General features: G+C 37.2%; 1 protein-coding gene across 1 annotated transcript in view; it reads right to left on the bottom strand.

Annotated features, from left to right (window-relative positions):
* Window positions 1–25,704, bottom strand: part of MTMR10 (myotubularin related protein 10) — a 58,659-nt gene that overhangs the window by 32,436 nt on the left and 519 nt on the right. The window contains exons 2-3 of the mRNA XM_034784158.1: window positions 24,028–24,088; window positions 341–477 (exon numbers count right to left, since the gene is read on the bottom strand). Of these exons, the coding sequence (XP_034640049.1) occupies window positions 341–477; window positions 24,028–24,088 (198 nt within the window). The remainder of the gene's footprint in view (window positions 1–340; window positions 478–24,027; window positions 24,089–25,704) is intronic.

Here is a 25,704-nt window from a genome sequence, read left to right as displayed (position 1 = left end):
CATTATATTTTCCAACGAATAGTAAAGTGTTTGGCTTTTTAACAGCATTTCCCAAAACACCCTCCTGCAAACAGTAGCTCGCTGTACTGCTTTGATTCTGTAGTTCAAATGATGTGGAAAATAATACTCTGATGTCAAAAACTTACAATCTGTAGATACAATACGGCAAATTAAGGATTGGCACACCAATAATTCAGGATGGATATTTGAACTTCCTTTGTTTTATAGAATGAGGTTAGACCTCTTAATTATTTGAGGAATTTATTGTGGTTTAACCGAATCCATTGTGTTACATCATGATTTATGATCAATAGGATTATCAATTTTGAGAGAAACAAACCTGAAGTGGCATGGGATCATCCGTAATAAATGAAATCTTGAAGTTACTGCAAACCAACTTCCCCCAGAGATCATACTGACTTGTATCTGTTGCAATACATTTTCTCACAAAATTGACTTCATTTACCACAATTTCACCTAAAACAAAACCAGAAAAAAAAAAAAAAAAAAAAAAAAAGAGTAAGCTATTTAAATCTTTTTAAAAGATAGAAACATTACAAGTTAGTGATTTCAGATAAGGTGTTCCCCTTAACCTTTCTGAACTACCATTTGGAAATAAAGCATACTAACTTGGATTTTAACATGAAAGCTGGTCAGTGGAAACCAGAACTGTGACCTTTTCATTGAACCACCACGTATAATAGTGCCGAAAGAGAGAATTAGATAGTAATTAAAAAAAAAAATAAATAAATAAAAATAAAAAAAAACCACCACACACCCGAGTCATGAGTCTAAAGATGAAAATTGTGATATGCCACCACTGAAGTGTTTTTGTTTTAAATCAATGATAGTTTAAAATGATTAAGAATGATTTGTTTAAAAAGCCTCAGCTAAAATGAATGGTATGCATAATATGTCAGTATGTTTCTAAAATCTTTATTGTTTAAATTATATTACGGTTCTTTTGTGAACCTGCAGGATCCCAAATTTCAGAATCAACCAAATCCTCATTTGCACATTTAATTATCTCTGATTAGTACTTGGACATTCAGACTAATATTCTGAGTAAATCTATGAAAGACGACACATGATTTGTAAAAACACACGAAAATATCACTCTCCTTTTCAGAGTTTCTACTGTGATCAGCTGATTCGTGAGACTAAAATGTTCCTCTGGTAAAAGAAGTTACTTAAAATGCATATATTTAAATTCATCCAGGATTCTTCCCAGACAGAAGTCTCTCAAGTGCAAAGAATAGTCTAGGAGAAACTATGCTTTAAACAAGAGGAACACACAGAGGCCGATCATATCGAAAGCTATATTCAAAAAAGCCTTTATAGCTCCCCTCAGACAATTTTACCCATTAGCATCTGGAATTGAAGTTCTTGGAAGCTAAATTACAACCTACAAACAGCTTCCCCCATTTTACTTCAGGATGTGCAATCTGTTATTTTCCGAGTCCCCACATATAAACAAAGTTCTCTTCCATGTCAGAGCAGCCACTTGTATTGTTATAACACTCCAGTTGTCGACTGCCACAGGTAACAAGAGCATGCATATGGAAATTTAAGTTTATAATAGTTTAAATAGTTTCAATTATTAAAGTATTAAAGAGTGCATACAGCTGATTTAATAGTGATGAAGACTAACTTGCTCATCTAGGGATTAATTCTGCAAGTTTATCTCCAATTGCCAGAAAAGGGACCTGATGGTGCTCAGTACCTTGGGCTCTGGTTGCCCAAAAGTTTTTACCATAATATACTTCACAGATTATAATTAAATGGCAGCAGAAATCATTTACAGAATCAGACATGGAAAGAGACCTTATTGGGTCACCCACAGTCCAGCTCCCTGGTCAGCACATTTTCCAATATTCTTCCTAGTGTTATCACTTGGGAACATTACAACGTTTCAGTGCTTCCAATAGACTATTCCACAACCTAACACATCTTACTGTCAAGATTTTTTCCTGATATCCCATCTACATAATCCCCAAATTGTATATTTTATATTTTCTTGTCAAGTACCACCAAATACCACATTAAAATTCCTTTCTGTCGTTGGTGCTAACAACCTTCATATACTTTACACGAAGTTCCCTGCCTGTATTAGTCTCTTAACCAAACATTTTTGGTCCTTCCTCATAAGTGAAACCTTCCAGGGCCTTTATAATTTAGTTGCTCTTCTCTGAAGCCATCCAACGTACCAATATTTCTCTAACAATGTGGTGTCCAGAACCAAATACACTATTTCCCTTAATACTTAAAGAAACGTATAATTCAGAATGGCTGATTAATACATGGTAAAAATGTTAAATGTGTGGTATTCCTTTACTGTTCTATCAACTGGATTTTTTTTTTTTTTTTTAAACACAGTGTTCATTCCTTACAGTTGTTCAGGCTTCCATTTTATAATTTTCTTGTTATACGACTTTGTAAATCTGTCTTTTTATGAAGCAGTTCAATAAGCTGAGAGTCAGCTTATTGTTTCACTCTTTTATTAATGGACCTTTTTATCATTATTACTGCCCTCATGCATTTGTAAAACCACCTCTCATTTTACTAATCTTCATCATATCTAGTCCTCCTTGCTTCCTCTCTCCATTCCTCATGTTTGTGCAGACACATTTTAATGTATTAATATTCATTCTTCTGCCTTACTTTTTATGATGGAAGTACGTCAGACCTTTTGATAACACCCCCTCCCACTTAAAGTCAAATCAGTTTTGACCTAGGAGTTTGGTTATCTAGCTATTCAAAATACTCAGCATGCAAAGGGGTCAGGGCTCAGTATGCTGTCAACCATTTTTTTTTTTTTTTTTTTTTTTTTTAAGTATTTTTAGGTTGTGTTTTTTTTCTTTTAAATCAAATGTGAAAGCTTGCAATGCAGTTAACCTTTAACAGATGGAGTTTTCAAGGGCCTTATAGCAAGTCTATATTTTTTAATAGTGGGATCCCAAACCTTTATCCTTAAGTTTCATATTAAGACACTTAACCTTAACACTTGTTATTCAGTGGCTATACTGAATAATATGAAGAAGGATGCAAAGCATGTAAACCTCCGTAAAATAGAGGAAACTAGCTAAATAAAGTGGAAAAAATTATCAGTCTAATACCAGGAAACATTTTGCTTTAGCCAAATCCACAGCTTAAAAGATGGTTTTTCTATGGCAGTGTCTATGATTAAGCTATTCAGAGATATTACACTGCACATTTTTACAATGTAGCTGCTCCTTTTTCCAGTAAACAGTCACAAGCTGTTCCAGACACGGAACAGCAGTGAACACTCATGTGACTTGAACAGTCAAAGAGTTATCCCAGGAAACAAGAGAGCAGTCTGTATAAACTCTGACAGGAAACTAGAACAAATTACAGGGTTACCACCCATTATATATGAAGCGTATTCAAGTAATAAAAATCTACCAAATTAAATTCATGATTCACAAAGATAACACAAGAGTCCAAAGCTCATTAGTTATTAATCTCTCCATTTGAAAACATAAAATTTTAGAGAATTCCAGGTTTGAGATTCTGGTAAACATTCAAAAAAAAAAAATTTAACTTGACTTCATAGCATCTTGGATGCAACATACAGCTACTGTTTAAGGGGAACCCATGAGAACTTATTTCAGTGACTCATTGTGTTATTAAAAAGAACAGGAGTACTTGTGGCACCTTAGAGACTAACAAATTTATTAGAGCATAAGCTTTCGTTAGTCTCTAAGGTGCCACAAGTACTCCTGTTCTTTTTGCGGATACAGACTAACACGGCTGCTACTCTGAAACCTGTCATTGTGTTATTACATCACCATCTCCTACATCCCACAACAGTCAAAATCAGAGACTAATAATCAATTAATAAAATCTTATTCAAGCGATACATTCCATGCCTACAATATTTCATTTTCTAGGTAAAGCCAAAGATTGTTCTATTAACTGTACAGTTGGCAGACAAACACGCTACATCTTCCTATCATAAAACATGTTAGATATCTTGATTAGAGCTACATAAACAAAATGTAATTTGTTAGATAAATGAAAAAGCAATATTGTACTCAATGAAACAAGTCACAAATATTCTATTCCATTTTTTCCTCCTCATATAAAAAAAATTAAGCAATGCATAGATAGGATTTATGGCATGCACCTTGCCTTCATATTTTTTCTTGTAAGGTGATCACTAATTGGAGAGACCATAGTTGATTATAGGTAAGGTTAAGATTTTGTCAGAGTTATTTTTAGTAAAAGTTATCGACATGTCGCGGGCAATAAACAAAAATTCACGGAAGCCTGCGACCAGTCTGGGGAGGAAGGGGAGAATGCGATAGGGGCTGACTGCCACCACAGGAGCTGACAGGTGCAGCCCTGCTATGTGGCTGAAGCCGAAGAAGTCATGGAGATCCTTAAAGTCACAGAATCCGTGACCTAATCACATCCTCACTTATCAGTAATGCTGAAACCAACTTGGCCTCTCAAGGGGAAATGGATGAGCCTCTTAAGTGCAGTGGATGGACGGGGAGATGATCTCAGAAATGGAAACAGAGGAAGATTGCAGTTATTCATCATGGGTGCCATCCCAGCCATCTCCTGGGAACCTAGAATCCACCGTGACACTACTGGGCCTTCACTGTCCTGATCCTGAGAAGTATCTTGACCCAACCGGGCCAGAGAGATGAACCCAGAGAACATTGCCACAGGCTCTAGCTAAATCCCAAATACCACCTGGAATATTAGACTGTCAGTTACATGATGGGAGTGGGACAGGGTGTTTTCCTTCCTCACATTATTTCTTCTCTTTCCTATCTCTCTCCTTTTGCCTGTTACCTAAGGAGAGTCTGGTCAGGTTGGCCAAAAGTGCCTATTTTGCAACACCGCTGTGAGCCTGTGATCTAAGAGGCAGATTATAGCAATGCCCTGAAAAGCCCACTGTTGGTACAAGTTTGCCAGATCTCAGTGTGGCTAATAAAACTGTGTGCCATGTCTGCTACACTGACTATTTGGTTAGTACACCTCTACCTCGATATAACACTGTCCTTGGGAGCCAAAAAAATCTTACCACAGTATAGGTGAAACCACATTATAGTGAACTTGCTTTGATCCACCGGAGTGCGCAGCCCCCCCCCCACACGAGCACTGCTTTACCGCGTTATATTGAGTCGCGTTATATCGAGGTAACGGTGTACCACCATTCTGTATGTACTTTGAAACTCCAATGAAAGGCACAAAGTACCTTACAAACAAAGTCTCAAAATAACCCCCAGAGTGGAAGGCATATTCTCTATTTTCCTGATGGCACAGCGAGATTTATCGACTTTTCTCATATGCACAGAAGTTTGTGGCAAAGCCAGTAAGAGATCTTGGATCACCTGACTCACAGACCTAAGCTATACACAAATTAGAATTACTGAATTTAACAAAAACAAAAAAACCCAGTTCCACTAAAACTCCATGCCCCCAAATGCTCTCATCTCTATAGTAAAACAAATTTTTTCAGGGGCAATCCTTTCATCTTCAGCCAGCAGTAATATCTGCCAGCTGGGGACAGAGCACCTACATTGTAAAACACCTGGAGAATTGAGATATGAAGTACAGCTGACTTACCAGATTGTTGGTAGTTACAGAGCCATTTTATTGCTGAACAGAGACCCTACTTAAATTGCCAACATATGGTAACTCCAATGTGTTAAAAATTTGATATTATCTGGGTGTTAATAGGTCTGTGAAATTAGAATCATTGAGCGATTCACATTAAGTCTTACATGTATTCTTCAAGTTTGAAAGATACCAAAACATATTAGGAAGGGTTTCTTCATTTTACACTGACAGTGGAAGATAAGACAACACCTAAAATAAACCTTTTCAATAAAAACTGAAGTTATGGATCAAAAACTGATTTGAGTTCCAGAAGGAAGTAAGGCAGACCAACTGAAGATTTAAAAAAGGGAGGGCGACATCAGGATAGGGGTGTAGTGTAGACCACCAAATCAGCAGAAGGTGATGGATGAGGCATTTTTTAAACAACCAAACATCCAAAACACAAGACTTGGTAGGAATGTGGGAGTTTAACTACCCAGACAGCTGTTGGAAAAGTAATACAGAAAAATACAAAATCTCCAGTTAGTTCTTTGCATGTATTAGGGACAAACTTATTTCAGAAGGTGGAGTAAGTGATCATGCATGATCTAAAAAATAAAAAGGAGTCATATAAAAAAATGGAAACTAGGACAGATTACGAAGGATGAATATAGGCAAACAACACAGGAATGCAGGGGGCAAGATTAGAAAGGCAAAGGCACAAAATGAGCTCAAACTAGCTACGGGAATAAAGGGAAACAAGAAGACTTTTTATCAATACATTAGAAGCAAGAGGAAGACCAAAGACAGGGTAGGCCCACTGCTCAGTGAAGAAGGAGAAACAGTAACAGGAAACTTGGAAATGGCAGAGATGCTTAATGACTTTTGTTTCGGTCTTCACCGAGAAGTCTGAAGGAATGCCTAACATAGTGAATGCTAATGGGAAGGGGGTAGGTTTAGCAGATTAAAAAAAAAAAAAGTTAAAAATCACTTAGAAAAGTTAGATGCCTGCAAGTCACCAGGGCCTGATGAAAGCATCCTAGAATAATCAAGGAGCTAACAGAGGAGGTATCTGAGCCTTTAGCTATTATCTTTGGAAAATCATGGGAGATGGGAGAGATTCCAGAAGACTGGAAAAGGGCAAATATAGTGTCCATCTATAAAAAGGGAAATAAAAACAACCCAGGAAACTACAGACCAGTTAGTTTAACTTCTGTGCCAGGGAAGATAATGGAGCAAGTAATTAAGGAAATCATCTGCAAACACTTGGAAGGTGGTAAGGTGATAGGGAATAGCCAGCATGGATTTGTAAAGAACAAATCGTGTCAAACCAATCTGATAGCTTTCTTTGATAGGATAACGAGTCTTGTGGATAAGGGAGAAGCTGTGGATGTGGTATACCTAGACTTTAGTAAGGCATTTGATACGGTCTCGCATGATATTCTTATCGATAAACTAGGCAAGTACAATTTAGATGGGGCTACTATAAGGTGGGTGCATAACTGGCTGGATAACTGTACTCAGAGTTGTTATTAATGGTTCCCAATCCTGCTGGAAAGGCATAACAAGTGGGGTTCCGCAGGGGTCTGTTTTGGGACCGGCTCTATTCAATATCTTCATTAACAACTTAGATATTGGCATAGAAAGTACGCTTATTAAGTTTGCGGAGGATACCAAACTGGGAGGGATTGCAACTGCTTTGGAGGACAGGGTCATAATTCAAAATGATCTGGACAAATTGGAGAAATGGTCTGAGGTAAAAAGGATGAAGTTTAACTAAGACAAATGCAAAGTGCTCCACTTAGGAAGGAACAATCAGTTTCACACATACAGAATTGGAAGAGACTGTCTAGGAAGGAGTACGGCAGAAAGGGATCTAGGGGGGTTATAGTGGACCACAAGCTAAATATGAGTCAACAGTGTGATGCTGTTGCAAAAAAAGCAAACATGATTCTGGGATGTATTAACAGGTGTGTTGTGAGCAAGACACGAGAAGTCATTCTTCTGCTCTACTCTGCTCTGGTTAGGCCTCAGCTGGAGTACTGTGCCTAGTTCTGAGCACCGCATTTCAAGAAAGATGTGGAGAAATTGGAGAGGGTCCAGAGAAGAGCAACAAGAACGATTAAAGGTCTTGAGAACATGACCTATGAAGGAAGGCTGAAAGAATTGGATTTGTTTAGTTTGGAAAAGAGAAGACTGAGAGGGGACATGATAGCAGTTTTCAGGTATCTAAAAGAGTGTCATAAGGAGGAGGGAGAAAATTTGTTCACCTTAGCCTCTAAGGATAGAACAAGAAGCAATGGGCTTAAACTGCAGCAAGGGAGGTCTAGTTTGGACATTAGGAAAAAGTTCCTAACTGTCAGGGTGGTTAAACACTGGAATAAATTGCCTAGGGAGGTTGTAGAATCTTCATCTCTGGAGATATTTAAGAGTAGGTTAGATAAATGTCTATCAGGGATGGTCTAGACAGTATTTGGTCCTGCCATGAGGGCAGGAGACTGGACTCTATGACCTCTCGAGGTCCCTTCCAGTCCTAGAATCTATGAATCTATGGGGACAGCCATTTTAGACTTGATGCTGACTAACAGAGGAACTGGTATAGCAAATCTGATGGCTAAAGGCAATTTGGGTGGAAGTGATCATGAAATGACAGATTTCAAGGAAAGAAAGGAGTGAGGACAGCAAACTAAGGACAACACATTTCAACAAACCCAAAAACCTAGCGCTTAAGGTCCACTGTGAAGAAAATGTAAGAGAAAGTAGTTCAGGAGGGCTGGCAGTTTCTCAAAGACAATATTAATAGCATAGTAGGAAACTATCCAGATGCGAAGGAATCTCAAGAACAACAATAAGAAGGCAATATGGCTGCATCCGGAGGTCTTTAATTACCTGATCAAAAAGTGAAAACATGGACAAATTGTTAAGGATGAATACAAAAGAATAATGCAAGCAAGTAGTGACAAAATCAGAAAGGCTAAAGAACAAAACGAGTTACACACAACAATGGACACAAAAGGCAATCAGAAGAGGTTTTATAAACACATTAGGATCAAGAGAAAGACAAAGTGAAGTGTAGGTCCACTACCCAGCTGAGAAGGAGAGCTAATAATGGAGGACATCAAGAAATCTGTTTAATGCCTGTTTTGCTTCAGTCTTCAATAAAAAGGTTAACTGTGACCAGAGGCTTAACAACAACAGGGAAAGGACAGGTTTAAAGACTATTTAGATAAGTTAACATTCAAGATGGCAGGGCCTGAAAAAATTCAAGTCGTGTCAAACCAAACTAATTTCCTTCTTTGAATGAGTTACTGGCCTAGTGGATGGGGAAGGTGGGTTGGGGAGCAAGTAGTAGACAGGATATATCTTCATTTTAGTAAGGCTTTTGACACAATCCATCATGACAGTCTCACAAGCAAACTAGTCAAATGTGGTCTAGATCAGGGTTCTGAAATTTTTTCTTTCTGAGGCCCCTCCCCCCCAACATGCTAGAAAAACTCCAGGGTCAAGTGGAGGGCAGCCTCAGGGCTCCGGGCTTCAGACACCAGGTGTGTGTGTGGGGGTCCCCTCGGGGTGCCGGGGCTCAGGGCTTCTGCCCTATGGGGCACTGGGCGGGGGAGGCCAGCAGATTACCCTGACAGACCGCATATTGCCCACCACTGGTCTAGGTATACTTGGTCCTGCCAAAATGCAGGAGGTTGGTCTAGATGACCTCTCAAGCCCTACATTTCTATTGCAAAATCAAAGACTAATTGGAGGTACTATTTAGCAATTAAAGTATATACGCATCTGTATCCTGGTACTGTATATTTAGACAGGCATGTTTAACAAGATTTTTAACTAGCATAACTGTTTATATTTGTTCCAACCATAATGGGCAAAATATGGATCTGAACACAAATAATTAACTTGAACAATTTCTTAACTAAAAAAGTGAAGTATTCAGTAATTTAATTATGAAGTTAAATTGAAGTCTTCAGGCATCTTTAATCATTTAACTGGCGTTTGCTAGTTGTCCTTGTTGGAGAGTAGAATACTAAAATAGTGTGGGTTTATTAGCATGCTCTAAGCATTTAAATGTAAATTTTCTCTCATTCACTTCTAAATGAATCTTCTGTTCAGCATGCTCAGTAGAGACTTTGAAGTTCAAAACGAAAAAAACTCTTGATGAGATTCTACTTATAAGCTCATAAAGTACTTTTTAAAGCTCTTTATAGGGAATTTTCATGAGCTCTAACAATGTATTAGCAGTACCACAAAAGATCAAGAAATAATGGCATGCTTGTTAGATGATACCACCTGTTCTTAAGATTTTATATAGTATCATTTCCCCATGAATTTAAGTTGATATGTATTCTATGTTCATATTACAGTGATCAGTTTGACAATACTAATACTCTATTATATGCATATTTACATTTAAGAGTTGATTCTAAAATGTGAAAATTAGACCAGAACCCACATTTTCCAATAGGACAGCCTGATACTGTGGCTACTAGAGAATGGAAAATTAGTCTGATTATGTGTTAGTATTGAATGGAGAAAGTGGGATGTCATTTAAAAATATAAAACAGACTCTCTCATTTTCATATGGTAGTCAGGATATCAATTTTAATAATTTTATATAAAGTGCAGTGCCTGAAGAGTGCTCAGAGTTTTTAACAGAAGAGATGAAAGAGTTTAAAAGTAAATTTTAGAAATATGCTGAGTGAGAACAAGGTACTGGTGTGGATGGCCTGACCCAACCTTAACTTCCAAGATAATCAGTCAAATGTAATAGAGATGTTTCTTTTTTCTTTTCTTGGAGGTATTGCACAGTACATCAATCTGCTTACTTATATTACACAATGAAGATTCCCAAAGTATGATTCTGTAATAATCATCAGTAGCTATTGGAGGAGATGGGTGGTTTTTTTTTTTTCCAACCAGTTATTTTAAGTTATAAAATAATTTCATCTTTTGTAACTAAGTCATGGATACAAAACAGACATGCTTGATAAGAGCAGCAATGGACATATTGAGTTATAGTAGTGCAAGTTTTGTCAACTGTTACATCGAACACAAAACTAGATGTTCTCCAGAACTAAGCGTATTTTAAAGGACTTCTTCACTAAGTCTGTTTAGTTGCCAGGAGGGGGGAAAAAAAAAAAAAAAAGTGGTATAGTAGTTTGTTTAGTAGGCTGTTAGAGAACAAAATGTCATATAATGAGTTTTTTCTAGGCTCTCTAGTGACTTATGATATGAACAACATTTGCCACTGGTCAGAAGTCATTGGGAGGGAAAAATTAACTGGCAGCATAGTGCCCACTTTTTTTTTTTTTTTTTTGCAGAATACACAAGGAAAAACAAACAGATGTAATTTTAAAGTAGACTCAAGCAAAACCATTTTTAGGTCTGGTTTCTATACAGTCAAAACTAAACTACATGAAACCGTTCATAGCTGGAAAAATAATTCAGACAGATGTTCACAAAATACCTAACATATCTGTACAAGTCAGAAACTTAAGAAAAAACAGATCTCAGTATTCTTGACTGTAAATTAAGAACATCAATATGAAATGGTCCACAAATGTAAGTTTGCATCCAGAATCTAAATTCCAGATAATTCATAGAAGTGGACAGAACTCATAAAATCAGTCCTTTATAATACCCAAAACAAATAAATAAGCCAATGCACAGAAACATACCACAAAGTTTACACTGGATCTTAAGACAGGATATGTATGCAGATCTATAATAGCAGATAGCGTTTATAAACTGTTGCGCTGCTTATGTTAGGAACTAATAAGTCAAGTGTTTGGTTCATTTTTAATTTTTTTGTGGTATGAAAGATCAGTTTGCAGAAGTAATATGCCAAAAAAATCTGGAAATTAATCTAAAAAAATCTCCACAATTTATGGAACTAAAGATTGGTAATATTTGCATAAACTCAAAATATAGTGCAAAAGAAAAACTTCAGAGAATTATTTCAAACACATATTTTCCAAATAAAATTCCAGTAATTTCTTCAGTGTTGAACAGAGCTCCACACACGTGCATGGCACGGACTTACAAAATGAAGTTAAAACAGTTTCAGGTGCTACACCAATGCCTTACAGCTCCTGCTAGCTTTGGTAGTTTTACAATCACAAGTTATTTTCAATTTTATTTAAAAAAGGGGATGGGTGGAAGGACTAAGATTCTAATCCTGCAATGTGATCTAATATCTAACTAAAAAGTTAATGGGATACCACTTGGCCACATGGCCCTGTGCTAGTGAATTGCATTGTGGAACATAAACCTATTTAATTGGCTATGCCTGTGAATCAGTGAAATTGACTATACACAAAGCAAATCTAAAGCCATTTTTCTTTCAGTTATAGTAATGTTAGATGTTACTTATAACATATATTCAGACAGCGTTACTTTTAAGATCAAATCTGACGTGCTTAAGTCTAACAGACAAAAATACAATACAAAATATGAAAGAAGTGGTTTTGATGTGGCAGAAGAGAACTAAGGAGATCATACTATTTTATTAATCAAGAGTCATGGGTTTTAAAGGAGAATTGAAGGAGAGGGAGGACATTTAACACAGAGAAAGGAGTTTTAATTTTGTGGTGGCTATTTTTAAGGCTCTTTCACGTCTAAATTCAGCCTCTACCACAGTACCCACAACCACAGTTCAACATGAAACTACCTCTTTTGACTGTTTGACTTCAAGCTGCTAACACAGTCAAAATAAAATTAGGGGGAAAATTGTAACTGGCCCCTTTAAGAGGAACAGGATCCAGTGCACCTGACACTCCTCAGCTGCCTCCTAATTGAGTTTTAAGGAGGGAACCCTGTCCATATAAATGGGAGAGCCCGACAGACTGAGTAAGAACTATGAATTGCATGTGGTGCATTTCTAATGACACTACTGCGTGTAATAATCCAGATAGTTACTGGAGAAATGTCCATCAATTGAAGAATGAAAGTGTAAGATTTGACAGTTTGGTCTGAAGTCAAGGGAAAGTCAAGGGAAATAGCAAAGATAAGAATACTGGAAAAATATAAAAGGAATGTTGGGAATTAAATAGATGAAATGCAGCCTGACTCAATAGACTCCCTCATGCTCATAGGGTTTAAATGCAAGTAAGAGTTAAGTGAAAAAGGACTAGAAAAGAGAAAGTTGTCCTATATGACCGATAAAGTTTAGGAGTTTATACACCGCTACCTCAATGTAATGCCACCAGATATAACACGAGTTCGGATATAACACAGTAAAGCAGTGCTCCGGGGGGGGGCGGGGTGTGCACTCCGGTGGATCAAAGCAAGTTCAATATAATGCGGTTTCACCTATAACGCAGTAAGATTTTTTGGCTCCCAAGGACAACGTTATATCGAGGTAGAGGTGTATATGGTAAATATAGAGTCATCACTGCTGAATATATACTGACGAATCTAAAGATGAAAAACAGGAAGAGTGGAGCAGCCTTTTGCATCTCTGAGACTGGAGTTGAGAAATCAAAAGAATACTTAATTTTGTAGCCATTATGACAGCTGAATTGGTGGGAATAATGTTAGCATTAAACTGGATAAGGCTCACTGCAGAACTGTTACATTTTCAGATTCATTATCAGGTATTCTGGGAATTAAAAAGGGTACCTCAGGAAGCAGGAGTGATCTAATAAATGAAATATTGTGTTTGAGTTAATATGCTCAGCCATGAACATAGTACCAGCCTGGATTGCAGCACATTCTGGGACACATGGCAATGAAATAGCTGATAAGGAAGTGAAAAATGCTTTTAAAAAAATGGAGAAATTGATATTAAAAAAAAAACCCTGAGTAAGCCAGAGTTTAAAAGTTTAGCTTAAAAAGAAAAGTCAAGAATTGTGGACCAAGGAGTAAAGAGGAAGAAGATTCTATAAAGTATGACCCAAAATAGAGGATAATGCACTACTTCCAAGTTATCAAAAGAATCAGTGAAGGACTCTCATTTAGACTGTTAACTGGTCATTGTGATTTGAAGAATAATTTATATGTATTGAATAGATACAAGGATATGTAACTTGTGTAAGGTTAAACAGATCACCTGATACAGGAAAGCAATGAGTATTCCCAGAAAAGAAAGGCTCCTTATGAAGAATTTAGATGCTTTAAGGTGACAGAATGTACTATGAGGGATTTAGTGAGAGTATCAGGAAAGTGAGGTGATATTAAAGTTCTATTACCTTTTTTAAGGATATAGAGCAAGGTAAGAGTGCAGTGGCATGAATGTAAGAGGAATATAGTAGGTGGTGGTTATAGATTGAGTCAGTGAGTCAGAGAAGGTTGGAAGATGACTGCTCCAGGGATCAGGAAACTGGAGGTCTTTGGGGAAAGCTGCAGAGAGCAGAAAGCTCTCCACAGGCCCTCCCTGGAAAGGGGAAAGAATTATCAGGAAACTAGTTGAAAGGCTAGCCTGCTGACCTTCCTGAGCCTCAGAGCCTTCGCTAAAGAAGGCTGGAGGCTGAGAGCTGCAGAGGAGATGCCTGCTGGCTTTTTGAGCTGAAGCTGTAGGGCCAGAGAAGGCTGGGGATGAGGCATGGTGAGAGACAACAAAGCTGCACCAGAGTTGAGTGTGATAAAAGTCATTGAAGTAATACCGGAGACCTTGTACGAGATGAGAGGTGCCATGGCTGTACTTGATGTGTGATAGACTGCTGGGTCTTGAAGACTGAATGTACTGTCTAGACCAGTGATACTCAGACTGAGGTTTGAGAGCCGCAAGTGGCTCTTTAATATGTCTCCTTATGCTCTTTGCAGCATATATTAAAACACTGATTTAATTGTTAACCAGTCTAAGGTATTAACCAATCAAGACATTCACAATGTTATTAACCAACTGTAGTTGATAAAACAATAATACTTGTTCAGTCATTTTGCTGTGACAGAGGGGGGAGAGAGAGAGAGAGAATATGTATGAATGTGTGAATATATGTGAATTCATTGTTTCATTTACTATAATACTATATAGTAAACTTGTTTGAACAGAATTTAAATATACTAACTCAAAGCAAAAAGCCATTGACAGCTACATACTTTTAAATGTTCATGTTTCATGTCATTTTGATGTAGTCATTAAATCTACACAGCTGTCAAATGAGTATTACATTTTAAGAAGTCACCTATCACACACTGCACACGCCATACTATGTAAATCTGCTCTCTTTCAAGTGACATTAAAAGGACAGCCCCTTGTTGAAGATATACTGCACATTTCAACGACTGCAATCATACATGTACAAAAGAGGGAATATGGGAAGACTGTACAAACAAAAGGATAGGGTATAAAAGGCACTAGCTGAAAGGTTTGAGTGTGCATATGTATATCTACTTTTCCATGAAGTTAAGCTTACACTAAACCTTTTCTATTTTGCTAAGAAGAGTTTTCTGTAGTCTTAGGAGCTGCTTTTGCTCTCACCAGTTTTACACTACCTGAACAATGAAGTGAGTGCAGAAGCAGGCCCTCAGTATCACAAAATTTTATTTGCTCTTCATTTACAATAAGAAAACCACATAAGGCCATATCTGAAGGATCAACAGCATAAAAGGCTCTCTCTATACAAAGAATAAAACTGTATTATGTGTAACCAGACTCTGGCATGCTCAGCTGACATGGTTATATAGCCAGCATAGTTTGAGCTCATCCACAAAATAGTACATTTCCCAAAATTGTGGGAAACGTGATCCAGAACCATTACCTTGTACTACTGTGTGTATATGTGTGCAGTGTACTCACCAGTGCATTCAAGAAAATATGGACAAATAACTCTGTGACTTTCACATGTTACTAAACTTTGGGATGTCCTCCTGTATAAAAGATCTAGGAAGTAGGACTGGTTAGCTCACTTAGGGCTTGTCTACACTTACCAGGGGAATCAACTAGCGGCGACTCCTGTAGTCCACCAGATGGAGAAGAGTAGGGGGAGCAGGGTGGATAAAAATCAATGATGTTAAAAATAAATAAATAATTTAAATCCGATTTTTTTGATAAAATGCTTTTTGAGGAAAACACCTATCTAAAAGGTAGTTTTAATTAAGATACATTATAGCTCAAAGATATCTCATCATGGAATACGGATTATAAATTCTAATTCTACAGTATGAGACAATATATTCACGTAATTTTAACCGTGTCTGAATCCAAGTGCTTATCTCACTTTTAAAATCAGTAACTTCTTCTGCCAATGTAGAAATAATATTTTCTTCCTTTGGACTAATTCATTCCAAATTGAGAAATCGTTTGGGACCTGAAAAAGCAGGAAAGCTTGTTTTTCTTTTCCAGATTATGAACAAACAGAAAATGAAGGTGAAGACGACTGAGTTAGCTGCAGAAGCCAATATTTTAAGTTTCTCATGTTGACCTGGCTGACATAGTTGATTTAATTTTTGTGGTTTTTTTTTTTTAATATTTCATTTAACTATTTTAGTTAAACAATTATAACAAACCTGATTTAAAAAAACTTGAATGTTTAACCAAATTCAAAAATTCATATGCTTGTTTTGTTAAAATATTCTCTGTTTGCCATTGAAGAAAAAAATTCAGAACACAATGTTTTAGTGAAATAAAAAAATTTAAATGCCTGTCTGGTGATGTTCTCCTCCTAATACAGCATGGCAAGAAAATCCTCCAAATATTAATGACTAATCTGTTGAATTGGAGATATTTATGAAGTCATTGGGAGGTGAACTATCTATTTCAATTACCTTTAGTAAATGAAATAACTAAACAATCACTCATTTTCTGATATAGCTGTAAAACTAATCTGAAAAGTTTTCAAAATAAATCACTTAAAAAATGTGTAGTGTGTACTGTCTAAAAATGAAGCTTACATCTATCTGAGTTATGAAGACTATGTATTAAGGTTATGACAACCAACAAGAATGCAGTTATGTAAAAATCCATGATTAAATCGAGTCTTCCGGACTAGTGATTTTAAATCATGATTTAAATCAATTTGAATAAATTGAATAAAAATCAATAAATTTGATTTTAATCAATTTGATTTAAATCAAATCCACCCTGAGGGGGAGTCAACAGGAGAGCATCTCCCATCAAAATCGCTTAGTGTGGACCCCGCAGTAAATAGATCTAAGCTACATTGATTTGAGTTATGCCATTCACAGAACTCAAATTGCATAGCTTAGATCGAATTTCCCCTGTAGTGTAGACAAGGCCCTAGAGAGGCAAGATTAGGCAGTACAACCAACACAACTGAAGAACAGTTCTATATCTAGGAATCAGGGCATAGGCCCGCTAATAGACAGATTCAAAGATATGGAACACTCACTTGGTAATAAACCACATGTCTACGATGCGTGTGACCACTAATAGCTTGTGGAGTCATAGATCATAATTTTTACCCCCGTTTTGCTAAATGGCCCCCTCAAGGATTGAACTCACAATCCTGGGTTTAGCAGGCCAATGCTCAAACCACTGAGCTATGCTTCAGCCATGTGATAACCCGACTACAAACTTATTAAAGGTTTCATCCTGTACCAGCAAAGTCAGTGGGAATTTTACTACAGTACTGACTTCTACACTGTACTCTTGGGGTCAGATTCTGGACCATCAGCGGAGTCCAAAAGTCCAAGTTTTTCTCCCCTGCTCCCACTTCTGTAGTACAGTTGTCTAACCAGCACTATTACCACACCCTTTATGGCGCTGATGCAGACAGAGTCTGGAAAAATTAAAGTGCTACCTAATTTGTTTTACTTAATTTATAGTGTATATTTTTTTTTTTTATAAAAAATAGAAGAATGCTAAACAGCCTTCCCTAGCTAGGTTGTTATAAAGGCACATTACTGAAAACCAGTTAAGTTCTATTTACTTACCTGGCAGCAGATTATTATACAAAATCAACATTTTAAATGAATTATTATTTATATATGTAAGAGAAGAAATGGTGCTGTGCCTCTAGAATAGAGAAATATCCATTTTCACAGCAATATAAAGAATGTGTGTTTCTTACTAGTTAATTGTGGACTGTTTTTAGGTTACGTTGGTAACCACACACATATTGGGTCTCCTCCCCATGAGAGAGAGAGAGTAAAAAAGGATCCAGAAAATTAACTTCCTTTCTCAATTCTAAAGATGGGTAGGCTGGTACAGGAGAGTGACTCTGGACCAGTAGATGGAGCTGGCTGGAAGAGTTTCCCTGCACTCTGTGGAAAATGTAGATTAAAAAGGGAATAATGATGCTGACCTCGTTTGTAAAATGCTTTGAGATCTATGGATGAAAAGCACCACGTAAAAGCTAGAGAATTTTTCACTTGACCAGAGCTCAAAGAGCCGGGTCAAAGTTTTCTACAGAAAGACATTCTGCAAAAATTGCTTTTACTGAAAAACCAATTTTCCACTGTAAATCAGTTTTGATGGAAAATTTATGACCAGCCTGACCAGTGGAGCTACTGAAAGCAGTGCAAAGCTAATGTGAATTAACTTCCTGCTGCCCCATGCAGTCCCTTGCTTGTCCTGCCCTATGCTCACTCCCATCAAAGTTACTATGCTTCTGAAACTTCTCTAAGCTCTGCAAAGCAGCTGTGGGTGGTGACAGGAAAAGACAACTCAGAAAATGGTTGCTTGTCGATAGGAAGCTTAGAATAATCCTGGGAGGACTGTACATTTGCTCACAACCCCTACACCTTCACAGTCCTGGGAGGTGGAGATCTTTAGCCCTGAGGGGCCTGCCTTCCCCCATACAGCAATTTAATTTAAGAATGTCAGCTAGTTCTGCGAGCTGTGGACTTCTTCACTTTGATCAGTTTTCACTTAGATGGTAGAATCCCACCCTAGCTCTGAAGTCAGAAAGCTTTGATTCACATGACTCCCCAGTGTTACAACATGATCCTTGATTCAGCATCCAGTGGAGGAGTAGAGATCAGCAGCTGTATAGACACAAATAGCAACTGCTGAGCAGAATACTTGTAATCTGCTCTCCTTTTCACAGCAAGAGAGCTTGGCTGAATCAGGAAGGTATTCAGGGTTCCATGCCAAGGAGTAGGAATGGGCTTCAGAAATTTTCCTTAATTTACTGAAACTATAAAGACAAGCAATTCCCTTGAAATGGGAGGTTTAAGATTTCCACTGGACAGAGGCATGAGAAAAGCCACACATGTTTTGTGAATTCTCAGATTCCTGCTTCTCCCACTGACCTGCTGTGTGTCTTTGGATAAGTCACTACTTACTATCTGGACTTCAATTTTCTCATCTGAAAAGTTGGGATAATGAATCTTACCCGCTTTTTATAAAACATTATAAGATGTGCAGATGAACAGAGCTATGTAAGCGGTAAGTACATATGTTCACCATTTGGATAGACCATAGTACTTAAGATGTTACTTTACCTCTTGTAAAAATAAAAAGGACCTTGGTTTTCATTAAGTACTCCTCCAGTAAGCACAAACTGGATATTACAATTTCAAAAGTTATTAGGAATGATACTGTCTACAAAAGCTTGGTTTTAAATCTTCATCTATACAGTATTTTTAATTTTACCGTTAGGAAGTGGAGTCACAAATGGAATGTGAACAAATAGCACAGGGGCATGTATCAGTTTGCCTGCATCCTGGCTAAACACTATACCGTGATTGAGACTTTATACAAAATTTAGAACAGACTATGTGCTAACAGAACAAAAAGGTCCTGGGTATGAACAACATGAAACAAAACTGTTTTTAAAAACTCCATTGAGGTCTATTGTCAAGTTGCATGTTCTGTTGCACAGCGTGGTTGGCAATTCATCTAAACATAAGACAGCTAGAATATAATTCAGGACACATTTTGTATACTATACAATTTTGAAAATGCTTATGACAATGTCTCAAATGCTACAGAACTTTTTAGTGAAACAACAATTAGTGTAACCAATTCTCTGAAGATTGCTTGTAAGCAGAAAACTTACATACAAGATTTACTCTAGTACACAATTTGTAAAATCATCAGTCATAACTACAACTCTCCAAAAATAAGCCAGCTAGTATTCTATTAACTAGGTATGTCACACTGCGGGGGGCTGTCTGCCAGACTACTTGCTGTTTCTCTACTTTGCTCATTAGAAATATGTTTAAAATGTAACCTGTTCAGATCAATAAACTAATAAAACAAAGGAGGAGAAACTATTGCTGAGGCCAGTGTTCCAAACAACTGTAGCAAGCATTCTTGATCAGGAAACAGGACTGGAAGAACAGAGGAAGGTTTAAAAAAAAAAAAAAAAAGATTTTAATTCTGAATATAATTACATATAAAGAAACTTTCAAACTTAATTTGAGAATGAAAATGCCCTGAGGCCATAAAATGATTAATTTTTCACTGTCTACTATTACAATCCCAGTACTGACAGCAATTTGGTTTTAAATCCAAGACTCATGATATTTGCTCGTCTTTCCTTAGTACCTCACCTCCCTGGAGTCATGCGATTACACTAGATTCTGAGTTTTCATTTAAAAAAAAAAAAAAGGTAAGCCTCCTGGTGGCAGAGAAAAAGATTGAAAACATGAACACTAAAGATTTTTGAATGCTTGAGGTTGGCAATACTGTAGTCCAGCCACAGCACTCCACCTGCCGTCCCCACCCCCTTTCAAACACAAAACAAAACTTAGAAGACAGCATGTGGAGTATTTCACCAAACTTCTAGCTTCGGATTCTAGTTTCTACTAACTCAATTGTTTTCTCAAAACTACTATATTTTAGGAATTAACAGTTTGAGACACCAGCTATTTGCAGTTGTCAGAATTACTAAGAGTATTACTGTCATTTACAGAGTTGCATCTCAAAGGATTATAAAACAACTTATTAACTATATAGCAGTCTTCAACCCCTGAAGTTTAGTCCACTGGGTTAACATACGGTGGGTTTTTTTAACAGCATAGGAAACATTATACGACAATTATTGTCAGGAAATCAAGAATACCATATTCAGTTAATTGCAAAGGGAAGGCAAGTAAAGCAGAAGGTAATTAAATAAATTGGAATTTGGACAGAAACTTGGCTTTATGTCTCATCGAGAACACCTATAGCACCACACACGGTGTGTGTGTTTGTAGACTTTTCTATGGCACTAACTATATTCAGACATGCACTTAAGCACATGCTTAGCTTTAAGCAGAGGTAGTCTCATAGAAGTCATTTAATTTATCCTGTGAAATTCTGAATTACTATCCACCCCACTTTATAGATTGGCACACAAAATGAAGCAGTTTGCCCAAGATTACACAGGAAAATCTTGGGCTCAGATCTCCCAAGATCTTAACCACAACACTACACTTCTGCTCTCACCATGCTGGGGCACTAATTTGAAATTAACTCACCTTTCAGACCATTTACAGAAAAGCTCTAACTGGTATAAGTGATTTCCTGAACAAATGCTCCTAACGCAGAAGGATGGTGACCTCAGGAAAGAATGGCAGTAATGGGAATAAGCGGGCAAATTACTCAACAATTCAGAGTACACAAAGGCTTATTCCCTCTTGGGAAAAAAACCCAAACTTAATTTGTCCTTAAAAAACAAACCAACCCTACACTTTGGTTGTTTGCTACTGTAATGTAGCATGTAAGATGTTGAACAGCATAAAGTCTGTTTAACTGTTTCCTACAGATAAACAACAATCTTTGCTGTTTGCAAAGTACCTACGTTTTATAAGCCCCAGAACAAGATACCATACTTTCTTTCATAAGAAGATGCAGTCAATCAATAATTACTCATTCAGGTAAAAATAAAATACTGAACTCTAGCCAAAAAGATTCCTTCCCCTACACCTCCCTCACAAATTCAGCACACTAAACTTTATCTCAATACACAAAAGCACTGCAGTAGTTAGTACTGCTTGATGATTAACAATAGTCAAATACCAGGTAGTAAGTAGGTGAAATAATTAACGTACACACTTGGAACAGTTACTTATTACTCCTTTTGTTCACTTTGAGGGTTGAAATGTCTAAGTCAATTTAAAACAGCTGACTACATAAGAACCACAGAAATGAAGGGTTGGAAGAGACCTTGAGAAGTCATCTAATCCAACCCCCAGTGCTATGGCAAGACTAAGTAAATCTAGACCATCCCTGACAAGTGTTTCTCCAAATGTTTTTAAAAGCTTCCAATGATGAAGACTCCATGACCTCCCTGGGAAGCCTATTCCAGATCTTAACTAACCTTATAGTTAGAAAGTTTTTCTTAATAATCTAACCTAAATCTCCCTCACTGCAGCTTAAACCAGTCATTTCTTGTCCTACCTTCCTTGGACATGGAGAACAACTGATCACCGTCCTCTTTATAACAGCCCTTAACATACTGGAAGACTTATCAGGTCGCCCCTCAATCTTCTTTTCTCAAGACTAAATATGGGAAGTTTTTGTAACCTGACCTATGAGGAAAGGTTATTCTAAACCTTTTATTATTTTTGTTGCTCTCCTCTGTATTCCTTCCAATTTGTCCACATCTTTCCTAAATTGTGGTGCCCAGAATTGGACACAGTTCAGCTGAGGCCTGACCAGTCCCAAATAGGGTGAGACAACTACCGCCGGTGTCTTACATACAACACTCCTGCTAATACACTCCAGCTATCTTTGCAGCTGCATCATATTCAGTCATTCTTTTCAGAAGTACTATCACCTAGACAATTATTCCTCATTTTGTAGTTGTGCATTTGATTTTTCCTTCTTAAGTGAAGTACTTTGCACTTCTCTGTATTGAATTTCATCTTGTTGAATTCAGACCAATTCGTCAAGGTTATTTTGAATTTTAAACCTGGCTGAGAAAATGCTTGCATCCCCTCCCAGTCTGGTATCATCTGAAGATTTTATAAGAATACCATCTACTCCATTATCCAAGTCACTAATGGAAATATTGACTAATACTGAACGCAGGACTGACCCCTGTGGGACCCCACTAGATATGCCCTCCCAATTTGACAGCAAAACATGCCTAACTACTCTGAGTATGGTCTTTCAACCAGTTGTGCACCCACCTTATAATTTCATCTAGACCACATTTCCCTAGTTTGCTTATGAGAATGTCATGCAGAAATGTGTCAAAAGCCTTACTAAAATCAAGATATATCATGACTACTGCTTCTGCACTATCCAGTAGGTGGTTACCCTATCAAAGAAAGAAATTAAGTTGGTGTGGCATGATTTTTTCTTTACAAAATTCCTTATAATCCCATTATCCTCCAGGTCCTTACAAATTGACTGTTTAATAATTTGCTCCAGTATCTTTCAGGTACTGAAGTCCAGCTGATTGGTCTATGATTCTCTGGGTCCTTCTGCCTCCCCTTTTTAAAGATAGGTACTATGTTTGCCCTTCTGCCATCTTCAGGGACCTCTACTGTCTTCCAGGAGTTCAAAGATAATTACTAATGGCTCCAAGACTGCTTCAGCTAGTTCCTTAAGTACTCTAGTATGAATTTCATCAGGCCTCCTGCTGACTTGAATACATCTAATTTATCTAATTATTCTTTAGCCATGATAACAATGTCCCACTAAAGTAAGTGATACTTTAGGTCATCTATTTTTCTTAGATGTATTTAAATATATATGCTTAGATCTGTTCTAACAAAAATACTCCCACAAAATCCAAGCAATGTATGCAATCAACCACTATATTTATTGCTCTAGTTAGTAAGGAATAGTTTGTGATTCAAGTAATAGCTATAGTATAGTAGGCTGATGGAATTTTTAATGTCAGAACAAGATTTTATAATTCCATGTTTCTCTGAGATAATATAGCTAAATCAAAAGTTTTATTTTCTTAATAAAGAGGTGGTACAAGCAGTCAGACATCTTGGATTCTGATATAAACTACTGATTATAAAGAATGATAAAAAGCTACTCCTTCCTTCCATCACACTCTCTTGAAATAGTATTATGCATTAGTATTTCAAACTATTTCACAGGTTCAGAGAGCTTAGAATCAGATACTGGATATTCAGTAAGAGAAAAGGAATGAAGGCTTTAACAGAGCTGCCACTCAGGTCACATAGGCAGAGCTATGGCAGAGGCGCAAAGGTCTGCCCACGTGGATCCAACTGCAAAATCGGAGCCTAAATCTGGTGATCCAAAGAGAGAACCCCCTAAACGCTGTGTCACAAAGGCTATCAAATTACAGTGCTTTTCTGTTTCAAAAAAGCAGTAAATATCAAGGTATGAAATTTTACAAAACTGTAACAAAACAAATACCCACCTATGTTTAGTTTCAAGAGTTAACTAAACAAAATTAGAAAATCTCTCACAGAGAAGAGTCTGTAGATTTTCTTACTGAATTACAAGCTGCATTCCCTTAATTACTACATTAAGGTTAGAATAAAAGTTATTAATTATTGGTCAAACAGTAGAAAAAAATAGCATTACGTGCACGCTATTAATCCTACAAATACTACCAGAGTGAATAGAAGGCACTAAAAAAAAATAACCCTATGTAGACCTCTGTCAAATCCTTGATTAATATTTACCTGGCAAAAGTACTGGTTCCAGCTTTTTAATCTTGGGCTCTGGGGTTATTTTGTCTTGAACCTGAAACACAATAGCAACACCACAAAAAAGTTAAAATACTTATAAAATTAAAGATATACACAGATCTTCTTGGGGCCACTTTTTTAGTTTAAAAGATTTTGAGTCCTAAGTTTCAGGTCCCAATTCTGCAGAGATTTACACATGTTTAATGTTACACACTCCATAGACTTTAATGGAACTACTAATAGGTCTGGTCTATACTGGAGAGGAAGGGGGAAGAGAGGGAATCAATCTAAGTTACACAAATTCAGCTATGTCGACGTATATAGATCTACTCACCTGCTGATGCTCCCCCGTTGACTCCACCTCTCACTCCGGAGAGTGCTCGGCAGTCAATTTATCATGTCTAGACTAGATGCGATAAATCAAACCCCGCTGGATCGATCACTGCCCATCAATCCAGTGGGTAATGTAGACAAGCCCATAGTGTGTAAACTTAAGCACATGACTAAGTCTAGTCTTTGGGGCCCCAGTAAGGGCCTGTCTAGACAGGCCCTAAATTGCTGGTCCTGCAATAAGGCCTATGCATGTGCCTGCACAGACCCCCAGTGATTTAAACAAGGTTCTACACAAGTGTAAGCATCTATCTGCATGAAGAAACGTACAAGATCAAGGCCTAAATTTGATGATTTTTTTTTTTTTAAAGGCATCTTATAAACCATTTTATGTTTAAATTCTAGACCTTAAAAAAAAAAAATCATTAGTTTAAACAGATACAGAAAACCTCAGTTGACACAATGTAACTATTTACCTTTTCCATAGAGACAAGGATGCCCTTCCCAGAAAAAAAAAAATAATAATAATAATAATTTTTCATTGTCATTTCTACTTCACTGAAAAAAAATGTGAAAAAAATATCCAGGTTTTTATTTTTGGTCATACATATTAGTACGACACAGCATCCAACTTTTCAGCTAGTAAGTCACACCCCATAAATCTAGATATAAAAAAATCACTCCTCTTTTAGGGCATGGCAGAAACACACTGAAGTTTAGAACCTTTCCATAATAGTTTTACTAAAACATACCGTTTTATTATCAGCTTTTGATTTCTAGTTAGTGATAAGTTTAATGAGTACTGCAGCAGCTTAAATATTTGCATATAAGGAACAAGCACTTGGGTTACTTTAAAGAGAAAACATAGTATTTGACTAGTGCTAAAACAAGGTTCTAGCACTTAATCACTGTAAAAAGGAAAGGAAAGTCATTCACATATAACTAAAGTTAGTACAAACCATCCGAACTTTTCTTAGGTTGACAAACTTTAATTAGTTTATGATTGTGTTTTGGTTAAAAAGTTGTTGCTTCCCTGTAATTGCAATATAAATCATCTACATAGAGTTTGTGCCTGATTGGGAAGACAAACCTAGAAAAAAGGGGACACCAGTATCCAGTCACCGGCCAATTCCAGGAATGCTGCTGCATCGCTCGGGGGACACTACCCTAACCCAAGGAAAGTTTTCTTAGCGCAGCCGACGAGGGGGTCTCGCTCACGCGCAGGTGCTATTTAAACACCGCCGAGAGCCATCCCGGGCTGGTAAGTGTTGCTGAGGGGAAGCCGCCCCACGGAGACCCATCCCCTGTCCCCGGCCCTGCCCGCAGCTCTAGGGCGCTACG

The sequence above is a fragment of the Trachemys scripta genome, chromosome 10 (genome assembly GCF_013100865.1).
Source record: "Trachemys scripta elegans isolate TJP31775 chromosome 10, CAS_Tse_1.0, whole genome shotgun sequence".
NCBI lineage: Eukaryota > Metazoa > Chordata > Testudines > Emydidae > Trachemys > Trachemys scripta.
Note: the sequence above shows the minus strand (reverse complement) of the source record. Positions and strands in the feature narration are given on the sequence as shown.